At 39.6% G+C, this 22,437-nt stretch overlaps 3 protein-coding genes and 1 long non-coding RNA gene across 5 annotated transcripts; 1 reads left to right on the plus strand and 3 right to left on the minus strand.

Moving 5' to 3' along the window:
- The first annotated feature begins 372 nt into the window (after positions 1-372).
- LOC144988762 (uncharacterized) lies at positions 373-3,716 on the plus strand. The gene is made up of 2 exons (XR_013652748.1): positions 373-2,536; positions 3,321-3,716. It is a non-coding gene; the product is annotated as an uncharacterized LOC144988762 (long non-coding RNA).
- A 3,961-nt stretch (positions 3,717-7,677) lies between these two features.
- LOC111946266 (ribosyldihydronicotinamide dehydrogenase [quinone]-like) lies at positions 7,678-9,075 on the minus strand. Its single transcript, XM_020712890.3, has 6 exons — positions 8,958-9,075; positions 8,681-8,845; positions 8,484-8,614; positions 8,304-8,417; positions 8,141-8,242; positions 7,678-8,073 (listed from the first exon to the last, which is right to left on the minus strand). The coding sequence occupies exons 1-6, from the start codon at positions 8,959-8,961 to the stop codon at positions 7,777-7,779; spliced, it is 813 nt and encodes a 270-aa protein (XP_020568549.1). The 5' UTR covers positions 8,962-9,075; the 3' UTR covers positions 7,678-7,776.
- A 3,731-nt stretch (positions 9,076-12,806) lies between these two features.
- Positions 12,807-14,203, minus strand: LOC101170381 (ribosyldihydronicotinamide dehydrogenase [quinone]). 2 transcript variants are annotated; one of them, XM_020712888.3, is made up of 6 exons: positions 14,048-14,203; positions 13,773-13,937; positions 13,576-13,706; positions 13,396-13,509; positions 13,232-13,333; positions 12,807-13,150 (listed from the first exon to the last, which is right to left on the minus strand). In XM_020712888.3, the coding sequence occupies exons 1-6, from the start codon at positions 14,082-14,084 to the stop codon at positions 12,854-12,856; spliced, it is 846 nt and encodes a 281-aa protein (XP_020568547.1). In that variant the 5' UTR covers positions 14,085-14,203; the 3' UTR covers positions 12,807-12,853. The 2 variants fall into 2 exon arrangements, with proteins under 2 accessions (XP_020568547.1, XP_023806894.2); XM_023951126.2 differs by having other exon boundaries at positions 14,042-14,125.
- Positions 14,204-19,742: 5,539 nt separating this feature from the next.
- On the minus strand, positions 19,743-21,102 carry LOC101170885 (ribosyldihydronicotinamide dehydrogenase [quinone]). The gene is made up of 6 exons (XM_020713178.3): positions 20,964-21,102; positions 20,730-20,894; positions 20,533-20,663; positions 20,353-20,466; positions 20,189-20,290; positions 19,743-20,099 (listed from the first exon to the last, which is right to left on the minus strand). The coding sequence occupies exons 1-6, from the start codon at positions 20,965-20,967 to the stop codon at positions 19,803-19,805; spliced, it is 813 nt and encodes a 270-aa protein (XP_020568837.1). The 5' UTR covers positions 20,968-21,102; the 3' UTR covers positions 19,743-19,802.
- Between the last annotated feature and the right edge of the window lie 1,335 nt (positions 21,103-22,437).

Below are 22,437 nucleotides of genomic sequence, written 5' to 3' on the forward strand. Positions count from 1 at the left end.
TGTTTCTTGGTAATGTAACTGAAATAAGAATTCTGTTACATTAACTGGGTATTAATCTGCATTTGTCTGTTACCATCTGGGTATATGTATGTAAGAGTTTCTTCCCTGCAAATTTTGTATTTATTTTATTCTGCTTGAAATATGCTGCAACTACAACTTAGTTTCCCTATGCAGATTCATAAAGTGAATCTTAAACTGATTTCTTTGCCAGTGGCAGATAAATTCCTTCATCTTCTTCCGTTTGATCCCTTTCGGGGTCACGGGGCTGCTGGAGCCTATCCTGGCCACTTATGGGCAAAGGCAGGGGACACCCTGGACAGGTCGCCAGTCTGTCGCAGGGTCACACATTTCACACACCCATGCACACTCACATTAAACAATTTAGAGTGGCCAATTACCTGAAGGATGTTTTTGGACGGTGGGAGGAAGCCGGAGATTTTTTTGCCACACAGAAAAGCATCAACCAGTCCAAGACATCAGGCCAACACCACAATAGTAGTCCAATACAGATAGTCTGCCTCATCTTAAGTTTGGTTTTCTTAAAACCTTGGAGTTAAGCACATACATGGACCAGACCAAGGGAGTTTACAAAATAAAAGTGCTGTAAGTTTTGATAAGAAAAAAAAACCTACTGTAGCAACAGAGCAGATGTTGAACAGTGATATGAATGTATGGTCAGAGGACGTAAGTGTCACGAATGTAAGGCTGACAGCAAATGAAATTCCTGTCACTACTGGGTAATGTATAGTGGAGAACCAATTCAGGCAGATGGAGGAAATATCTGTTCCAAAATATATCACCAAACATGCCTGTTGCACTTTCAAAAAATAGAATCAAGTTTGCATGCTTTTGGATTTATGAATGTAAACCTTGATGTTACGCACTTAACATGAAAGAGTAAAGAAGGTTCTCTCCCTGACGCGGAGAGCATTCTTTTATTTGCTTGAAAACTCTCTCATAGGGTTGGGAACAGCATGTCCTTGTTGTTTATCTCCAGATTTGATAAAAATCAGTCAAGTTATATAAAGACAGTCACTTCAAACTCAGCAACAGACTTCTCCGAGTGTCGTAGGTCAGGGTGTGATGAGGCAAAAAGGACCATAATTTCCAGTTATCAAGGTATCCAAAACTTTTCTGTTCTGAGTGAATTTTAACTCCACTGTGAAAAAAACCTGACCTCCTTCTGGTTATGCAAACCTAGCTCCAGCTCTGTTTGCATAGAGATTGCATGACCCCAATCATTGGGCCATGAATCCCAGACACTAACAGCACCCCAAAGAGCTACCATTTGTTTAATAGATTGACAACTTACTAGACATTAACTTTCATTTTGAAAGTTTGGTATGAAGTTATATTCCTCTAAAGGTTTTTCCTCTGCAGTAAATTCAAGGCTGACAGACGAAATGGGGTGTTTAATACATGCTCTAACCTTTTCGAGGGTCTACTTATGTTTCTAAAATACACATATTTTTTGAAAACCCACTCTAATAATCTTTTGAGTTTTAAAAGCATTCCCAGCGTTTTTTAGTTATGATTGAGCTGTTTTCAAAAAACCTGTGTCAATTTCTAGATCATAGTTTCTGCAGAGCAGCTGTAGTTCATTAAAAAGGGCAACCCCGTCACCCCTTCCCCTGTCCGGAGCAGGGAGTTTGTCTATGTCACAAAAAGATGTTTGCATGTTTTTCAAATACTACTTAAGATTAACAAAGAAACACTGTGAAATGCAGTTTTGAGCCTAACTTCCTTGATTTATGTCCTCCATCATCAGAAAAAGGGCCACAAGAACACGTTAAAACACCAAAAATAGGATTTTTATTGAAGTGGGTCTTCAAGTATGAAGAAAAGAAGACAAGAAATTCTTCCTATAGATCAGTTTAGAAGAGAAATTCAAAAAAGTCCTTTGTTTGGCTGTAGGCTAAAGGCCAAGATGTTTGGAAAAACTTACATTATAAAGAAGTGAGTGTTGAAAAGAAGTGACTCATGCTGTTTATGAAAGCTCAGTGTTCCCTGTTTCTCTCTCTTCCATCGATGAATCTGTCAAGGTTTAGCTGCTGGCCATGACCGGCTGCAGCTCACGCAGTCCATTAACGTTGCTCTGCATCTCTGGAGGCAGTCCTGTTTTAAACATAAAGATGTGCCGTTCAAAAGTCAGTCCATTCCCTCTAACTTTTCCCATGCAAACGCCAAGCAACTTACACGTCATGCAGAAGACGGGTGATAGTTGAGAGAAAGCCTTGCTGCAGGGGACGGTGAGTTAGGAGAAACGAACAACAGGATCCATCAGCAGGCTGAGAAAAGGTGTCCATCCTCAGCTTTGCACCTCTAATGTTGTAATTCTATCCTGTCAATCTTGATGTGTGCTTGCAGCTCTTTCTACTGAAAGCAGGACACAGAGTTCACGTATATATTGAGCAATGTTTTTTACCTCTAATGCCCCGTCACACAGCATGACAAATGGGCCATGGCTGCTGCTGGAATGCAGAGATGTTTGGGAGAAGACAGCAGTAAAAGCTGCGGCAGACACCAGAACCAGCAGGTATCTTCCCATCCTGTGGCTCCATGGAAACGCATGAGCTCTCAAGCTTTACAAGGGCCTCTACAGAAAGCTAAACACTGCTCTCCTTACTGAGAGTAAACAAACGGGAATATTGTTATGGGGCGTAAACTACACAACAGACAAACATATGATGAATAAACATCCCAGACGAAGGAAGTTTGACTTAGTTTAATGGGAAAAGATCTGAATGCTGATACATTGTAATTGTCATTTCCTCTCAAAAATAAATAAGAAGGCTGCTGCAGCACTGAATGATTAAAGCATGAGAAAAGGGCAACGGAAAAGTCTCCTTGAGCTGTTTGCATCTGTTCCAGGTGGTTCCTTACTCAGACAAGCAGGTTCTGTGTGAACTTCCCTTTTATTAGTCTCCAAACTCACGATTAGGTTTGCCAATCACATCAGCACTGACATAGGAATGACACCGCCCCATTAAATGAAGATTTCACATGAAGTTTCCAAAAAGGTTCAAAATTTCTGTTTTGAATAAACATAACAAGAGTTATGACATATAATTGTGAGGCCTCCTGGAATAAGTCCTTGAAACATTGTTTAGTAGAGCTTCGCCTGTTTTTTTTTACACATTTCTACATAATTTTGACTTTGTCTTTGCTTTGATTTTGATTATTTTTATTTTGTCTCTATGTGTTTTAACATTATACATGTTTGATCTGTTAAAAAAAACAGTTTGATCTTCGTGATTTTTGCAGGTAAAAAAAAGACAAAATTAACTATTTCTGAATGTACTTTTTTTTTACTGTTTCAGGTTCATTATGGACTTATTCCACCAGTGTCACCTCCACATGTCTCATCTCCTTCTCATATTCTCTTCACCCTTTCTCTTCTGCTGCATCCCAGTCATCCACATTATTCAATTAACCCAACAGGATGATGAAAACTATAAAAGCACTTTTCTTTTTTACTGTCTTGTTGTTGTGGTAAACTGTGGAACAAAGTTTGTCAAAATAGTTATTATATTATTAATAAGAAGTTCATGGTCAATATTTTTTGGATTGAACTGAATAGTGTTCCCACCGCTAAATTAAAGCACTCTGGACCTGATGTTTTTGTTTTTAATTGTTCAAGATTAAAAAAAAGTTCCCCCTTTCTGGTGTAAAAGTACAGGTTGGAAGTCCCTTATAATAAAAAACTATAAAAAGCCCCTTTTTCTTGTTGCGTTTTGATCTTTTACTATGCCACAATGTCATAAATTTAAATAAAAATACCTCAGTATAAGGGTTTTCATAGCAACTATTGGTTACATTAAAATAGATTTATTAGATAAATCAATTACAGTGAATTGCTTAAAATAATTAATCACATGACAGTACCATTAAAAAAACACTCAAAAAGGCTCCAGACTAAGAGTTATCCTTGATATTATTTGTTGAACATTGACAGAACCTATGGGGGTATGTTTTTTTGTTTATGGTCACATGAGAGAACCAAAAAGGTATGAAAGAGGTGAAATAATGAACAGAAAGCAGAACAAGTTGACAGGTGTCAGATAGGATCTCCTCTGTTTATGTGCATGCCTGTTCTTCCAATTACTCTGAATTTCTTTGGGTGAAAATAGCTCAGATCTGCTTTCCATTACAGTATAAGGACTTAAAGAGGAGTCGTAAGCTGACTGCAGTCTTAACCTTGTCACTTTGACACCCCAAACCACCAAAAGCTTTCTCCAAACCTTCCAGATACACTCAACCTTGGCTTATAAATAGGAACCAGCTTTGCTGCCTCACGTCAGCCTCCCTGGTACCAGGCGCTCCATACATCAGAGCTCGAGTGGAATCCAATAGCGTGATGTTCGTGCATTCATCAGAGCGAGGGTGGCAGGCCTTTCGTGTTAGAGCTGCAAAGTTACAAAGCGCAGACTCGCAGGAGCAGAGCTGCAGAGAGAAGCATCTGTCAGGGGAAATTTGTGAAAGTAAATACATATAAGCGTGCTAAACTACAGGTCAGCTCCCCCGAGAAACAGGATCCCATGGGAAAGCAATAAAATCCCAAAAGATGTGTGGAAAAAAAAGCAGTTGTGTTAAAAGTTTTCTGTGCATTTCCACGTGGATGAGAGGAGACCAGCAACACAAAAGAAGGACGGACATGAGAAGTCCAACCAGCAGTGAAAGACATATCCTGCAAAAGTGCATGAAAGGAGGAAGGAGCTGGTGTTTGTTTTTATTTGTTTTTCACTCGTCTTTTCTCTCCTCCTTGGCTCCGCTTGACGTCGTGTTCCTCCACAGCTGTCGCACTAACAATTCTTTGTAATTCTTCCTACTAGCTGTGAAGGTTTTGATTATGAATTTAGAATATATTTCCTCTCATACGGACACACTTGTGCTTGTTTATACAGCTGTGATGGATTTTTTTTGTTATATTCTACTATATTTTTGTACTTGACTGAAATAAAATATCAAAATTATTTGGTAGTGAAGCAGATTTCCACAAGAAAATAAAAAATAAATAAAAACCAACTGCAAAGCCGCAAGGAAAAAACTTGATTTAAAAGGCTGCAGCTTCAGGGACGACCACGCTCAGATGTCACAGCGAATTCCTCAGTTCCGTAATGATGGGGTACACACACAATGCCCACTCTGTGGTACAAAGGTACGGGGGGGGGGGGGCTCTTGGAAAGTTGAGGCTTAAAAGTTTTCACCGGTAGTTGCTCATTACAAACCTTTCCTGCTGCCAGTCTTAATTCATCTGCCTTTGGTGGGCCTCCTGATCCTCAGGCATTAATCCTCTCCTACACTGTGGCTGAGCTCTTTTTAATCAAAACCATTTCGGGGTATGAACTGATATTTATGCACCAAAATAGAAAAGAAGAACGATAGCTTCGATAAGTAGAACTTTTTTTTAACTGCTCATGCAAAAATTCAATGTAGCCTCGCAAAACATATTTCCTAGTTTGCAATCGCTGCTGTCTTTTATTCCATATGATAATTTATTCTTTCACATCTATTTTGTTCTCATGTTACGAATGCACGAAACAGTGTTGCATATATATATAAATACGTAATGGCAAGGGCATAAATCCTGTATTTTCCCTTTACTTACTGCCCTATTCTCTGCCTACGGGGGGTCAAAGTGTTTAAAAGTTGGCCTGCTGTTACATTGCTGACATCTGGAAAAAACCCAGGGACCAATTTCTGGGCCAATCAAAACACCCAGGAGTCTGCAAAGAACGTGTCCCTTCTTTGTCAAAATGAATGTTCTTTTATTTCAGAGTTACTTTGATTTTGCTCGGCTTTTATTTTGAAAAACGTTTATAATTTGTGTTAATGTAATTCTAAATTAAGTAGAAACTCTTCCAATTTATAGTAAATGTTATAATCTTTATGATTTTTTTAAGTGGGAGAGTTTAAAAAAACTCAGAAGTGATCTAAAGCAACTTTTATCAACCCTGTACTCTTTCAGGGTTAGTTTTAATTCTCTGTTGCCGGATTTTGTGTCTGAATCACACAGAAAAAGCTGCTTTTCCGGGCCCCTTTAAGCCTGCTAGAAGTACGATACCCACTTCCTGCCATTGAGACGAACAGAAGTGGCCTTCCAGTGTGGGAACATTTTGATAGACAATGAGAGACCCAGATGAACCTCAGATAGTCCTGACACCAGCCGTGTCGACTCCACATCTGTCTGTTTTTGATGCCTTACTCACAACGTGGTGCTGGTGATCATAAAGGGATTTGTGGCACATTTTAATGGAGCATCAGGGGACTGAACCTGTAAATAATGTTTGCAGCTTGGAGGTTCACAGAAGTTCATGATTTGACTGGGAGACCAGGAGCTGTTGTTCTTTTAGACAGGTGAGCCTAAACTCAGTCTGGCACAAACACAGGGTGACCTTGTGCAACCTCAGCTCGTGTGAAGTGTGCACTCCGAGTCCCTACACGTTACACTCTGTGGTCTGGACATCAGAGTGCAAGGCCATTTCCTTAAGTGTGCCTCACCCCCCACCTCCCTGCAACTTCCTCCATACCCAAACAAAAGCCCCTTCTCTGGGAAAAAAGCACTCACCCTCTGGGATTCTTTAAACAGAAATAATGGTCACAATGCCTACCCAGTATGCTTAATTTAGGCTTTTTATGGACTGCAAAACTTGATATTTTTCCCATTGTGGTTTGCAAAGCAAGATCAGCTCAATTTCAGAAAAAGAAAATCTTTTAATCATACACAGTTGGAAGAATTGCTGAAACATTAGATGCACCTGCTACTGGATTAGAATTTTTGCCAGTGAAGACTTCAGGCTCTGGAGAGCCATTATCTCAGTCAGTAAAGATGTGTTATAAAATAAAAGTGCATGTAATAAGTCCATAATCTTTAGGCTGCTGATGTCTATGCTTGGGATGAATTTGGATGAGATGTATAAACCCCAGAGGCTCGATGCTGATGACGGTTAGAGGCCAGACAGTGCCAAAGAATCGCCCCAGGTGGAGAACGCGGGTGGACGAGGGATGGTGAACTGTCCAAAATGCAGAGTGAAACTACACTCACATCAAGTGACCACTTTCAATGAAAAGTCTTAAACATGCATGAATGCGGCTTCCCCATTTAAAACTCATTGCAACTACGCACAGTCTTTGGGGTCTACGTACAAAACACCCAGCCATGGAACACATGCTGAAAGTTACCAGTTGAACTTTGACCAGGCACTCGACCTTGGTGAGGAATAGATGGCATCCGGTATAACTTAGAAGTGCCAACCTTTTGAAAATGTTTCATGGAGAAATTGCAGTTTGTTCCCAAACAATTCTTTCATACGTTGGAATAGAGCTGTGAAAGCCTGGAGCAAGAGTCGCTCTGCTTTGACTCTTCCAACGGTAGGTGGCAGAAATGTTCGTATAAAGAAACCTTTTGCTTAGTGTGAACACCGAGACAAATGTGCAGCACATTTGGTCTGTGGCTAGACACCATTTATGGAGTGGGGAAAAAAAAAATTTTTTGAAGGCATTTTAGAAACTGAAGGCCTAATTGATATTAGTATGTAGAGATGATCAAAGCAGAACTGCAAGGTCATTAGACTTTGAACTTTCATAACTTTCCTCAGAAATCCACTTCAGGAATTTATGGGCTAGGTGGTTAAATAGTACAAAGCCTTAAAAAAAAAAATAAGTTTAATGCTCAACTGGTTGTTCAAAATATTTTTTATTTGCAGCAATACAAATCTTAGGATTTTACACACTAAGTACAAGCCTTTATTTCATTACAAATTCACAGCAACATCTTCAGCATCCAGCCTTCATCTGGTTCTGGGGTGGCAAAGGTTTGCCCAGGTGGATGCCCACTGTCAGACCAAACTCCTGGCTGGCATGTTTCTCCTGAACATCAGGAGTCAACTGGAAAGACTTTGGGTCAAAGCAGTCCAAGGAGATGAAGGACAGCGGCTTCTCTTCCAGCAGGCCCTGCAGTCGGGAGCGCCAGCCCTCCAACATGGCTGTACGAGCTTCAGGAGACGCACAAGAAGGAGCCCAAAAGACCTGAGGAGGCAGGACCTGGAAGCCACAGTAATGCAGGATACCGTTCTGCATTGAGAAGAAAGTCTGTTAGAAGCAAGTCTGCAAAGTTCACTTTAACTGCTGCATGTAGTACCTGGATTGGCCACAGAGTGACGTTCATGTCTCCATTGATGCCAGTGGAGCTGAACATGGATTCAAGAGAGCCAGTGGTGAAGGACAGCATGGCTTTCTTCTCCTGGATGAAGAGGAGAAGTTTTGATCATGATATCCATGCCACATCTGCACTGAAGCCTCACCTTCAGGAGTCCCTGGCTGTAACGCTTCTCTTTAGTGAAGGCAAAGCCACATGTGAGCACACGGTCAATCCAGCCCTTCATGATGGCAGGAACACTGAACCAGTACATGGGGAACTGGAAAACAGCAAACAAAATGAGCATGTGCCAATTTCCTGGTGATCAGTGCAAACTGGACTTCACCTGAAAGATAACCAGGTCTGCCTCAGAGAGTTTAGTTTGCTCTGCAGTGATGTCTTCTGCCAGCCTGCCCTCCTCCCATGCCAGCCTGGTCTCCTCCTGATACCGGAAGTGTTCAGCATCCTTAACGTCCCCTGTCACACAGACATGGTCACTTAGTGCTGGAGTAGAGTCCAGGTTTCTGTCACATGCCAGCATACCTTTGATGTCCTCAGCAGTGGCAGCAGCTTTAAAGTTCATAGCATACAGGTCAGAAACCTCTACTGTGCAGCCCTGAGCTGTCAGAACCTCCACAGCAGCACTTTTGGCTGCAGCATTGAAGGATCCAGAGCTCTGGTGGGCAAACACAATCAACACTTTCTTGGCTGCAAACGAGAGACAAAGATTAGATCATCTTTAATTCCCATGTAAAACCCCTACTCCAAGTATAGTCCCTTAAACTAAAATAAAGACTAGGACAAAAAGACGCTTTCATACCCATTGTAAGGAGCTCAGCACTAACTGCCACTACACTTTGCTGGTGAAATGGAGCTGAACTACAGGTGAAGAGGTACCTGTTGTATTTATTCACCTTTCTCAGGTGCTCTCAATGAACAATTAGGAGCAGCAGAGACTCAGGGGGTCATCAGAAAATCATATCAAACGTTAATTTTGCACTGAAATTAAAAACAATTATTAATTTGGGATTTCTAACTTATATAATACACAACAATTTCAGCAAAAATGCATGAACACTAAACTTTAACACCTGTTTTTAATGAGCTCTATGTTGATCATTTTTTCTATTGACGCCACTGCAGTTGATCTCGCTGATAATGATGGCCATAAATACATGTCTCAGCTGTAATCTTCAGTGGCTCACATCAGAATTCACACACACTTCAGCATCCTGTTCAACTGCTTCACATTAACTCGTGGGATCAACAGTTGCGTGAGGGTTCGTGCAAACACACCTCATGACTCAGAAGTGTGGATCCGTCCTTTTTTCCTCTTCACGTGTTTATTTTCTGAGAATTGTGGTGCTTCGAGGAGTGATCAGGGTTTCAAAAACCTGCATTTGATGATATTTTTGGGTGCTCAGGATGATGTCTCTTATCATTTCAGTGTTTTGTGTTTTGAGCCTTCTGATTCAGGATTCTACTTTTAAAAAGAAATCAAAGTAAAATGTTTTATTTCTGTGATCTTTTTTGCTACAGAAACACACTTCAAAAAACGTGGTGACAGTGAAAACCAGGAAAAATAAAAACAATGCTTTTGTTGTTTGGGTGTTAGCTAAAGTATGCAAGGCTTTAGAAATATGTACCTATGTTATAGGTCAGACATTTAACATTATAATCATCTCTCTTATATTGTACTGGTCGCCATTGTTTATTTCCAAATTCCATCAACCTCACCAGAACACTAAAGCTCCACGTTGTGGTATTTGGCACCAAAATATCAGCAGCAGATCCTTGGAATTCTGTGTGGGTCTAGATGAGCTTAGAGTTGTTTGTTCTGCACAGCCCACAGATGCTCCGTTAGATTGGAAAGTTGGAGGACTGATCTCAAGCTTTGCAAAAAGATGCATCTTCGGGAGAAGTGGGGTCCCAGGTGATTGTGTGCAAAGGTCTAAAGAGACCAAAACAACACGATCATGGAGCAGGAAATACCCACAATGTTTTAAGTGATTAACTTACTTATATTTTAATTTTATTTATAAGAAAGACAAAGTTATTAGAATGTGGTTCTTAAAATGATTGTGGAAAAAAATAAAAAGAGACCATAAACTAAAAGAATGAAAACTGATCCACACTCCAGGCTGGGTGGTGGCAGTAATACACTATAAAGCTGTTTGCCAACAGCCAACGAGCAACTAAAGCAGAATCATTGAGCAGCTGTTAAACGTCACAGAAAGACTCACGTGGACAGATGTATACTGGGAGAATTTAACGTCCCCAAATCGTTTTTTTTTCCCTAGGGTTCAGTTCTGCGTCTGCAGTTGGTGCTTTCCTTTGTGGTCAGACGTCAACATCCAGCAGATTTGCAGCTGTGCAAACAGTGAACAGTGATGCCCTGTGTGCTCTGACTCCTGTCAATCATGAATAGCCTAAACGTTTTTGGAGATCTGAGCCGCAGTTTATTGTCGGTTGGTTTGGAGCAGCCAGTCTTTTCTCACATCACTGACACTTGGATGCCCATGACTGGTTCCTGTTAGTCTGTGCTTTCCTTTAAACAGCTGTCAACAGATAATACTGATCAGGAAAACTGCAGAAGAGCTGCCGTTCCAAAGGTGTTCTGACCCGACCCAATCCTTGCAATTACTACTTTGGTCAAATCTTTTTTCTTCAAGCACATTAACTTTTGAGACATAATGTTCATTTGCCAACATTTAAAGTCCCCCTATGACAGGGGGGGTCAAACTCATTTTTACTGAGGGCCACATCAGCATAGTGGTTGTCCTCAAAGGGCCAGATTTAACTTATACATGTAACTAAATGTAATGAAAAATAAATGTAACTACTCCTTAAAGTTAAATAACTCATTTACTTATTTATTATAACTTTTTAAAGTGACAATTACAGTTGCATAGAAAACATATGTTTGCTTGTTACTCTAGCATGAATCCTTTTACATTTGACTTTTTTGGGTTAGGTTATGTGAACAATGTTTAAGTCCTAATGTATATTTGCCCAATCTGATATTTCAAATCCAATTCCCCCTAGATATGAATAGATACACACCAATTTTAGTTTTTATTTTAAGAAATAAAATACAAAGAATAACTCTTATGCTCTTGCAGGCCACATAAAATGACACAGCGGGCCACATTTTGCCCGCGTGCCTTGAGTTTGACACATGTGCTCTATGACAATAAAAAAATAAAAATTGGTATTTTAACTATGATTATGAAGTGTGTTTTGCCAAAATCCCACAATTTAAATGTCTTATAAAGCCATATTTCATGTTTATCTAAAGCCGCTGTTTCCAAAATCTTCTCTACATGGGTGTGGCTGTTGGTGCTGAGCTGAGTAGCCCCTCCCTTGATCCCCTCTTTCTGAAGATGACAACTGTGTCTTCCATGAGTGAAGAACTCGACACAAACAACACCGACTGACAGTCTCTATTCTCAAAAGTTTATCTTTAGCGATGAAGAGACAGTGAAAAGTGACATATTTTTGGTTCAAAATCAACACTTTTTGAACAATGTGTGGAATGACAAAACAAATGTGTGTACCAGAACCTGCTGTTTTACTTGATTACACGCGGAAAAAAAACTTGGATAAGAACATGGAAAATGATTTAAATAGTCCTGCAGATGGGCTTTATCCAGATGGAGTTGGGGGACGGCTGGGGGCACGAGATGAGCCAGAGGTGAGGTCCACAGCCAAGTACAGGAACCGGAGCACAGACAAGGCAACTGGAACCTGGAATCACTCCCACTCCCCTGTGGGAGTGGGAAAGAGGGACAACACATGAATTGCACTGCACCAAACAGGGGCATAGAGATGATAAATGATCAAGTATTGATGAGAGGAAAAGTAAATAAGTAAAGAGGACAGAAGCCCAGTGCACCATACTTTCCCCAGCTTCTAACTTCTAGAAGCCTACTCAGTTATTTAATTCAATTCAAACATGTTAATTGTAAGCCTGCTAGAAGGCCCTGCTGGCACCAACTCAAAATTGGTTCAAGGAAATTAATGATCGCCATTGATTTTGCATTAGAAGAACTTCAGAACTCATTGGTAAGGCCTCTTTAGCTCTGACCCTCCCTGGCAACAAAGGACAGCTGAAATGCGATTGGTTAAATGCTCCAATATGAAAATGTCTAGAGGCAACATAACCATAAACCAAACTATTTGGAATGATTAAGTGTATGCATGACCAAAACAATGCAGATATTTAGGCCTTCAGAGAAGGCCTTGACGCCCCACAACTGCTCTCATTACTAGCAAGCCTACAAGAAGACTGTCCATAGAGGAATGTTTCAAACCCAACTTTGATTGTAGAAACTGGCGGACTCTGACATGAGCTGGGAGCTTACTCCATAAGACAGGGGGTTGGTGGCGTAAAGGCGCCATCTCCCACTATACTTTTAGAAATTCTGGGAACCACAAGCAGCCCTGCATTTTGTGAGCCAAGACTGGGGCAGTAGCATATTCCAATAGCAACTAGGTGATCTGAAATTAGGGGGTTTAAGAAGAACAGTCTGCTGGCCAACCTCTAAACCAGGAGTTAGAGGTCCAGGGTGTGCTTGTGACAGCAAGAGTGTGAAAAAGAAGTTGCAAATGCATTTCCTAGTAACTACGGTGATCAGCATGATTAACCAAATGTGAAAAGAAAAGTGCATTTCATTGAAAACCCATTTATTTCACTACAGGTTTACAGCTACGTCTTCAGCATCCAGCCTTCATCTGGTTCTGGGGTGGCAAAGGTTTGCCCAGGTGAATGCCCACTGTCAGACCAAACTCCTGGCTGGCATGTTTCTCCTGAACATCAGGAGTCAACTGGAAAGACTTTGGGTCAAAGCAGTCCAAGGAGATGAAGGACAGCGGCTTCTCTTCCAGCAGGCCCTGCAGTCGGGAACGCCAGCCCTCCAACATGGCTGTACGAGCTTCAGGAGACGCACAAGAAGGAGCCCAAAAGACCTGAGGAGGCAGGACCTGGAAGCCACAGTAATGCAGGATACCATTCTGCATGGAGAAATAAAAATAAAAAGTCTGTTAGAAGCACTTCTGCAGATTTCACTTTAAATTAGTTGCTGCATGCAGTACCTGGATTGGCCACAGAGTGACGTTCATGTCTCCATTCATGCCAGTGGAGCTGAACATGGATTCAAGAGAGCCAGTGGTGAAGGACAGCATGGCTTTCTTCTCCTGGATGAAGAGGAGAAGTTCAGAACATGATATCCATGCACACATCTGCACTGAAGCCTCACCTTCAGGAGTCCCTGGCTGTAACGCTTCTCTTTAGTGAAGGCAAAGCCACATGTGAGCACACGGTCAATCCAGCCCTTCATGATGGCAGGAACACTGAACCAGTACATGGGGAACTGGAAAACAGCAAACAAAATGAGCATGTGCCAATTTCCTGGTGATCAGTGCAAACTGGACTTCACCTGAAAGATAACCAGGTCTGCCTCAGAGAGTTTAGTTTGCTCTGCAGTGATGTCTTCTGCCAGCCTGCCCTCCTCCCATGCCAGCCTGGTCTCCTCCTGATACCGGAAGTGTTCAGCATCCTTAACGTCCCCTGTCACAGAGACATGGTCACTTAGTGCTGGAGTAGAGTCCAGGTTTCTGTCACATGCCAGCATACCTTTGATGTCCTCAGCAGTGGCAGCAGCTTTAAAGTTCATAGCATACAGGTCAGAAACCTCTACTGTGCAGCCCTGAGCTGCCAGAACCTCCACAGCAGCACTTTTGGCTGCAGCATTGAAGGATCCAGAGCTCTGGTGGGCAAACACAATCAACACTTTCTTGGCTGCAAACAAACAAAAATTGAAAATATCAGAAGAAGAAAAAATGAAAACAGGGTTGTAGATGCAAGTTTAAAATATATGAAATGCCAGTCAAAAAGCAGAAAACCTTCACCCATTGTTAAGAAGGGGACAACGGTGATAATCTCCATAAATAAATAAATGTTAAACTAAATCACAGAGAAAAACAAAACTGCCTAACATGCAGCAGCCCTCTCTGTTTTATCTACACACTCTCAGGTGCTTTCAATCAAAAATCAAAGGCACAAAGTGATCAGGTGGTTTTAGCTGGTTTAAACAGATGCTAAATAAAGTTGTATTTATTTTACCAGAACAGAGACGAAAGCAGGGATATAAACAATAGTTGCAGTTGTGACATTTAAGACCCAAAGAGAATTTCCAAACCAAAAAAAAGGAAATGTTTCCAGCTTTTTCAGAATATCTTTTGACTTAAAATGACATTTTTATGAAGAAATAAAAAGGCAACTTTTGTGTATATTCCTAAAAATAGACCGTTTTTGCTGTTTTGGGATCTTACAGATCTCCAGTGGCTCACAAAATGTGTTCTTTTTTAATGACTGAGAGTGAATTGAAAAAGGATTGAGGAAAAAACAAAGTTCCACTCCAATCATCTTTTAAGCTATTTTAAAAGCCTTCACAGTTGTCTTTCAATGATTTTTTTTTTTTTTTTCATTTTTAGCAAAAAGAAGAAAGGCAGTTGAGGAAATATGTTTCAGTGAATTCAGAGAGGGGAGTGGAAACTCTTAGGTAATAAGTTTGGTTTACTCAGAAGCCCCCGTGAGTCTACATTTGTGTTTTGACTGTCAAGTTTGAACATTTGGATACGTGCATGTCTGTCTATGTTTCAAAGATGTCTCCGAATCGTGCGTCACTCCCAGTTTCCTTAGACCACATGAAGAAGCACATCCTGGCTAATCCTCTCACTCTCGGCTTCTGGTTTTTCTTTACATCGACGTCCTCTCACGGAAGAGTTGCGTGAGGTCGAGCCCACTCATAAACTCTGTGAGAGTACAATAAAAGGCTCAGCAGTGATCTTCAAAGAGGCAAATACAGGACTCGCCCAAGCCAATGTGAGGAAGAGGAGATGCAAGCACAACTGGTGGATGTCAACATAAACACAACCCTGATAAACCTTAAGACGTCTTCATGTCAAAGGTTTTTATTCTGATTTGAGTTAAACACAGAGTCAAACCAGCATTTAAATTTCCATGAAACAGGAATTCAAGTGTTTATAAATTTGTAATCTTGCTTGTTCCTCAGCGGTTTCCACACAAACCCACTGTGGTTGTTTCAGTGCTAAGCAACCGCATAGTTGAAAACAGATTCATTAAAACTATTTTTTTTCACTGCTGGATGTATATCATGTTACCTCATTGATGACACGCTAATCCTCAGCCCTTCTGACACACAATCCCTCTTTAAGGTGACTCCACCTTCAACCAGCAAAGGGTTTTTCCTCCATATTGCAGATATAAAAGGCCTAAACATGGTTTCGCAATTACTCCTGTTGTTAGAGTGCAACACTGCCACGTGAAAGTTGAGCTGCTCTTGTGGAATATTTTTTATAATTGAAGGAAATTACAAATTGGTAACAGTTATACATTTCCTGAAATGTCAGTGAAATTTAACACTGAAAATTTGTATGATCCTCTGTAAGAGAAACAAAATTCTTTTTAGATCTCATTAAATTGTTGTTTGCTCATGTCAGTATTGAGTTAGAGGAAACTGAAATTTGTGTGGATTCTGTAGACAAAAATAAGCCACTAACATTTTTTACCTAAGTGTTTTATTTTTATTTTTATTGTTTTATTTCTTTCTTTATTTTACGTTTTTTAAACAGGAAAAACGGGTTTCCTATATTTTAAATGAACATGAAAACCTCCAAAAGTCACAGGGAAAACTCATAGAGGTACATCTCAAAGTCTGAATGAAAACTTTAAATTGTGGGTTACACTGCCATCTAGTGGTTGAAATGAGACTTTCATTTAAAAAATAGTGCATTTGCAGTAGTACAGTTTTTCTCAGTCGCTTTAGTACAATTCTCAGATCAGAATTGAAGTTTGCAAATACGTGTGTGTATTTCTCAAAACAATTTATACAAACAGCAAAACACTATGGATTTCTTGCAAAAGCCTGTAACTTGCTCAAAATCTTTAGTTCATCTCCCAAAACTAAGTGTTTATGTCATTGAACAGTCAGTGCCATCAGAATGTCAAGTCCTTGTGTCATTGTCTACGAACAAGACAGTCAAATTACTTAGTCATGTTGTTCAACATAACTGTGTACTTTAGAGGGAGGTTCTGATGTAAACTATGGCTAAAGTTTTGATGACAATTATTGTAAAATGTAAGTTACACCTTTTTTGTTTGATTGGAAGAGACTGGACAAGATTCACATTTACACTTTTATTGTTCATATTGTAATTTGTTGACAGACCATGTCATACCAACATAGAAAAAACCCACTGCAAACAGTAACACAAAGGGAAAAAAAGATAGGACAATATTCTGTCCAACAGTACAGGCAGTGCAGTAGGAATTGGTGTGGTCTTCATATACCTCTTGTCGTTCCTGTATGTTAGGCCACAAATTCTCACCCATATCACAGCCAATATCCTCTCTTGCAATGCAGCGAAATATGTTTGTCACATTATGACAACCTGGTCAACCATTTTGCAGTTAATGACTTATATGATGAACTAATGACTAGGTGTTTTGAGGAGTAAGACTATTGCACAGTGAACTATATAATACATTTTGATCAACATGACATAAACAATTGATAATGTAGCAAAGAGCAGAGAATTGTACATAATCATTTGCATGGATGTACCAAAGCAATTGCAACTTGTTCAAAGAAGTGAGAAACTCCTTATATGATGTGCACAAGTGAAATCATGATGTGAAGATTGAACAAATAGTTTTGGGAATTTCATTCTGATCTGAGAATTGTACTAAAGCGACTGAGAAAAACTGTAACAAACGTTGAACGTGATTTTTTTTTTTTTGCTTCTAAATTATTATTATTTAACAAACTGTATTTTTCTAGGAACAATGTGATATTGCAAGCGTCCAAGTTTGGAATAACTGTATTTTTATTAGTCACAGAATAATCTAATTCATTGCTGTTTTCGTTTTATAACCCTGTTAACGTTAGTATTTGTTAAGCGCCGTGCGTTACTGCGATTTCATTTAGTAAACGGTGTAAATTACAGTAAAGGCACTCAGGCCAGTTGAGCCAGTAAGTATGTTCCAGTCAGAAAAATTGACTGGGCGGAGCGACAACAAAATAAACGATTTTGATTGGCTAACAGCAGTGCCTTGTTTTATGGGAGCCAATCAGAGCCAGCGTGGTTTTAACACACCAGCCAAGGGGATTGCTCCCCCACGCAGATAGATAGATAGATAGATAGATAGATAGATAGATAGATAGATAGATAGATAGATAGATAGATAGATAGATAGATAGATAGATAGATAGATAGATAGATAGATAGATAGATAGATAGATAGATAGATAGATAGATAGATAGATAGATAGATAGACCAAACATATAAATAATATATAAAAATGCATTTAAAAGTGCATTATTCTGTAACTAAAAACAGGAAATTAAAATTAAATTAAAAGTAAATTTGTCAATAAAAAAAACAGGCTACACAATTAATAAGTATTAAAGTTTTTTAAACCAGAAAATAAATAATATTATACAAAACATCCACTGTCGCACAATTCAAGAAGAGGTCCATGTTAACTTTGTATGTTTCCTAGCAAACACTTAACAGGTGGAAAATGTGGCAGAAACTGAATCTGGAACAGCCTGATGGAAAGATGACTGTCTCTGGGTAAAGATTTAGGAACCACATCCAGATTGTTTCATTCATTTAATTAGCTACAATTACTGCAAGAACATTTTATTCTGTTTTTTACCTGGTGACGTTTAAAGAAAATAAATTGATGTGAACCAAACTGGTTAGCTGAGGTTGTGAATTTGAGAGTTAAATTAACTTAACTTAAACTTCTACTTTAATGTGAACAAGACGATGTAATGAATACTGAATCTTGTGTAAGTACATGCTAATGAGATTTATTCACTTTAACTGACATGTGAAAATTGATCAGTAAAATATCTATTTTGACATAAAAAAAACTTTTTTTTTTTACTGTAAAGCAAATTTTTCCTGTAACTCTCCATATAAAAACGCTTTAACTAGTTATAGTTTTACAGCCATAGCTCAGTTAGTTTTTGGATCAAATATAGTCAGTATTGCTATTACCTTTTTTAAAGTAACATTTCCAACTCTGGTGAATTTATATGAAGGATGTTATCACTGACATATTCTCTAGATTATTGTAAACATGTCATTTCATTGTGAAATTCTTCAAAGTGCATTAAAGCAAAGCTGCATCTCAAGAATCTCTTAAGTTTAACAAAGCATGTTTATCTAAACTCTGCTGTATTTGTTTAGTCCTGCCTCAGGTTTTTCCACATAAATCCACTGTAAAATTCAAAAGTTCTTAAACAGTTTTAGGTTTAGATTGTAAATTGTTTATTAAACAGTCCTTAAGTTGCAACATGTGTTGCCTGGATATGGATAGATAAACCAAAAGGCTTTAAAGGAAAAAAAATACTATAAATAATAGGTGGAGCTTTACTTAAAAAAAAGGCTAAGAATGATGTATTCTTTAGGCAAACAGCTCTTACATGACACATTTAGGCTTTGCTACCATCAAGTCCAGAGCTTCATTATTTACAGGACAGTGTGGATGTAAAAGGTTCAAATGTATCCACTAAACCAGCTTGGTGGATGCTTAACCTCAAAGGTGCACAAGAGTGCTTTGGTCATAGTTGGGTCAAACGGGGAGTCAACATTAAACCAAACCAGCTGCACGGTGGCGCTATTTTTCCGGTTAGCGCTCTTGCCTCACAGCAAGAAGGCCCCCGGTTCAATTCCCGGCTGGGAAACAACGGGGAACATTGTGTGGAGTTTACATGTTCTGCATGATCACGGCTTCCTCCCACTGTCCTAAAGCATGCCTCATAGGTTAATTGGCAACTCATAGGTGTGAATGGGTGTGTGATTGTGACCCTGGAACAGACTTGGCAACCTGTTTGGGGTGTCCCCTGCCTTCGCCCATAAGTGGCTGTGATAGGCTCTGGCAGCTTTGTGACCCCCAAAGGGAACAGATTAATTGAACCAAACATGTGAGTCACAGAACATGGTTGACCTTTGGGGTGCAGGTGGAAATTAAACATCTGTTGAAAGAATGTGAGAAACATTTGAAGTTGAACTTTGACAGAGAAAGCTTAAAGAGTTGGCCGACAAAAAGTAGTGCATCTGGGAGCCGAAGTGGGTTTTTTCTGGTGTGGAAAGGAACCAAGGCATGATCCTAAAGCTTGCAGACATGTTCTGGAGGTGAATGGTGTACGAGAGGGTGATGAGAGACATTGAAAGCTGAAGGTGTGATGTCAGTAGCAATGACCCAGTGGTGATTAGCAGACAAAAAAATTAAAAAAAAGTTTGGCATCCAAGACAGTACAGATTGTCAACTTCAAAAATGACCTGCAAATCCAGAAAAGGATATAAAAAGGTGTGGCCAGACAATATCCAAAAAGGACATTAAACCTGGCAGATTAGCATTTGTATAAATTCTGAGAAAGTAAATGCTGACTTTTCCAGGGTAGTTCGTCCTCAAACTAGAGGAATAGTAGCAGAATCTCAGGTCAGAAGTGAACATTTGTGAGCAACAGCATCATTTCATACAAAAGAGCCACAGACTCAGAAAGGTTAGGATAATATACACTTAAGTACAAGCCTTTATTTCACTACAGGTTTACAGCTACATCTTCAGCATCCAGCCTTCATCTGGTTCTGGGGTGGCAAAGGTTTGCCCAGGTGGATGCCCACTGTCAGACCAAACTCCTGGCTGGCATGTTTCTCCTGAACATCAGGAGTCAACTGGAAAGACTTTGGGTCAAAGCAGTCCAAGGAGATGAAGGACAGCAGCTTCTCTTCCAGCAGGCCCTGCAGTCGGGAACGCCAGCCCTCCAACATGGCTGTACGAGCTTCAGGAGACGCACAAGAAGGAGCCCAAAAGACCTGAGGAGGCAGGACCTGGAAGCCACAGTAATGCAGGATACCGTTCTGGATGGAGAGAGAGAAAAAAAATAAATGAAAGTCCGTTAGAAGCACTTCTGCAGATTTCACTTTAAATTAGTTGCTGCATGCAGTACCTGGATTGGCCACAGAGTGACGTTCATGTCTCCATTGATGCCAGTGGAGCTGAACATGGATTCAAGAGAGCCAGTGGTGAGGGACAGCATGGCTTTCTTCTCCTGGATGAAGAGGAGAAGTTCAGAACATGATATCCATGCAAACATCTGCACTGAAGCCTCACCTTCAGGAGTCCCTGGCTGTAACGCTTCTCTTTAGTGAAGGCAAAGCCACATGTGAGCACACGGTCAATCCAGCCCTTCATGATGGCAGGAACACTGAACCAGTACATGGGGAACTGGAAAACAGCAAACAAAATGAGCATGTGCCAATTTCCTGGTGATCAGTGCAAACTGGACTTCACCTGAAAGATAACCAGGTCTGCCTCAGAGAGTTTAGTTTGCTCTGCAGTGATGTCTTCTGCCAGCCTGCCCTCCTCCCATGCCAGCCTGGTCTCCTCCTGATACCGGAAGTGTTCAGCATCCTTAACGTCCCCTGTCACAGAGACATGGTCACTTAGTGCTGGAGTAGAGTCCAGGTTTCTGTCACATGCCAGCATACCTTTGATGTCCTCAGCAGTGGCAGCAGCTTTAAAGTTCATAGCATACAGGTCAGAAACCTCTACTGTGCAGCCCTGAGCTGCCAGAACCTCCACAGCAGCACTTTTGGCTGCAGCATTGAAGGATCCAGAGCTCTGGTGGGCAAACACAATCAACACTTTCTTGGCTGCAAACAAGAGACAAAGATTTTAGAAATGCTTCAAAAAGGCAGCCCAAACTAAAACTGTTAAAGTACCCATTTTGAAAGCTTCTTTCAACCAGTGTCTGTTTTCTTCTGCCACAGAGCTGATGAACACAAATGAATCCACAACACATGACTGTCAGACTGCAGTTTTATACAAACCTCCACCTCAGACTGTCTCAGGTGTTCTCCGTCAATAAATCAGTCAATAATCAGCTTCACTTCTCCAAACATTTACTTTTGAACAAAGGCTGCTTTTCAATTAACAAATGGGATGTTAACCTTTTGTAACACAAACATCTCAAAGTTGGGCTGTTTTTCCCCCTAGAATAAATTTACTCTGGAGGGAGTGTATCATTTTTTAACAAGAAGGTTTAAAACCGATCCTATTTTATTTTCTTCTTTTGTGCATCTTTTTTTAATGATGTTATCTCTTGATAATCAATAAGATTTGTTTTTCTCTTTTTTATTGTAACGATCTGCTTATTTGATTATGTGGCTAAAGAGACACATGGTGTTGTAAGCGTGCTTACATTTCAAAGATGAAGAACCACAACACTGCATACATGTCAGATAATTCATAAATTCAATCTTTGAAATTTCAAAGAAAAATAGTTTTTCTATTTTATATAAAATAAAAAACCCATGCCCCAGTTCTAGATTTTCACCAGTAGGGGGCGACAAAGCACCGCTGTATTTAAAGCCAAAAGCTTTGATACATGGTTTATGGTTAAATCACGTTCAGAGTAAATAATATCGATTCAAATTTGAGTTAAAACTGAATATTTATTAAAATAATCGTTTAAGGATTGGAAAAGAAAACCTTTTAAGGATTAATGTTGCTGTTCTAATCAGGATTAGTTAGAGTAAACTGGGGATTTGCTGTGAGATTTTTGGCAGACAAAACTGTCAGCTGTTTTAACAATGTGGATTGAAAATACAATCAGTTTATCTTTGTATAATAACATGTTTTTGCTTTTTAATTTGACTTTAAAATTACAAGAGAGACTGAACAATCAGTACTCAACTTTTTGGTTGTTTGCTTTTTGTCTTTATGTTTGTTTTCCATCTTTAAGAAAGTTTGGCTTTTCTTTAAGCTTGGTGTCAAATTGAGTTTATTTTTATTACAATCTTACAATTAAAATCATTTTTCATCTTTGCATAATTTATTTTGTCCATTATGCTAACTATTTTGACTTCTCACACAGTAAATGTTAACATAAAATACATTTCTACTAAATGTACAAAAAACACTTAACATTCATTCATTTTTATTTAAAATAAAGGTGTTTTTTTCAAACACTTGCTCACTTTTCCATTTTACTTTTGTCTTATGTCCTGTTTTTAGTAGATTTCACTTTTTACACATTTTCATTTGGATTAAGCAAGTGTTTTAATGCTTAAAAGATCATTTTCATCAGAAAATTACCGCTTACACGTTTAACATCAGTTTAACATTTTCTATGTGCATTTTTCTCATGTTTCTCCACATTTGAGAATCAGACTAACAAATCACACATTCATAAAT

This window comes from Oryzias latipes, chromosome 21 (assembly GCF_053564925.1).
Source record: "Oryzias latipes strain Hd-rR chromosome 21, Olatipes_Hd-rR_3.1".
Lineage (NCBI taxonomy): Eukaryota > Metazoa > Chordata > Actinopteri > Beloniformes > Adrianichthyidae > Oryzias > Oryzias latipes.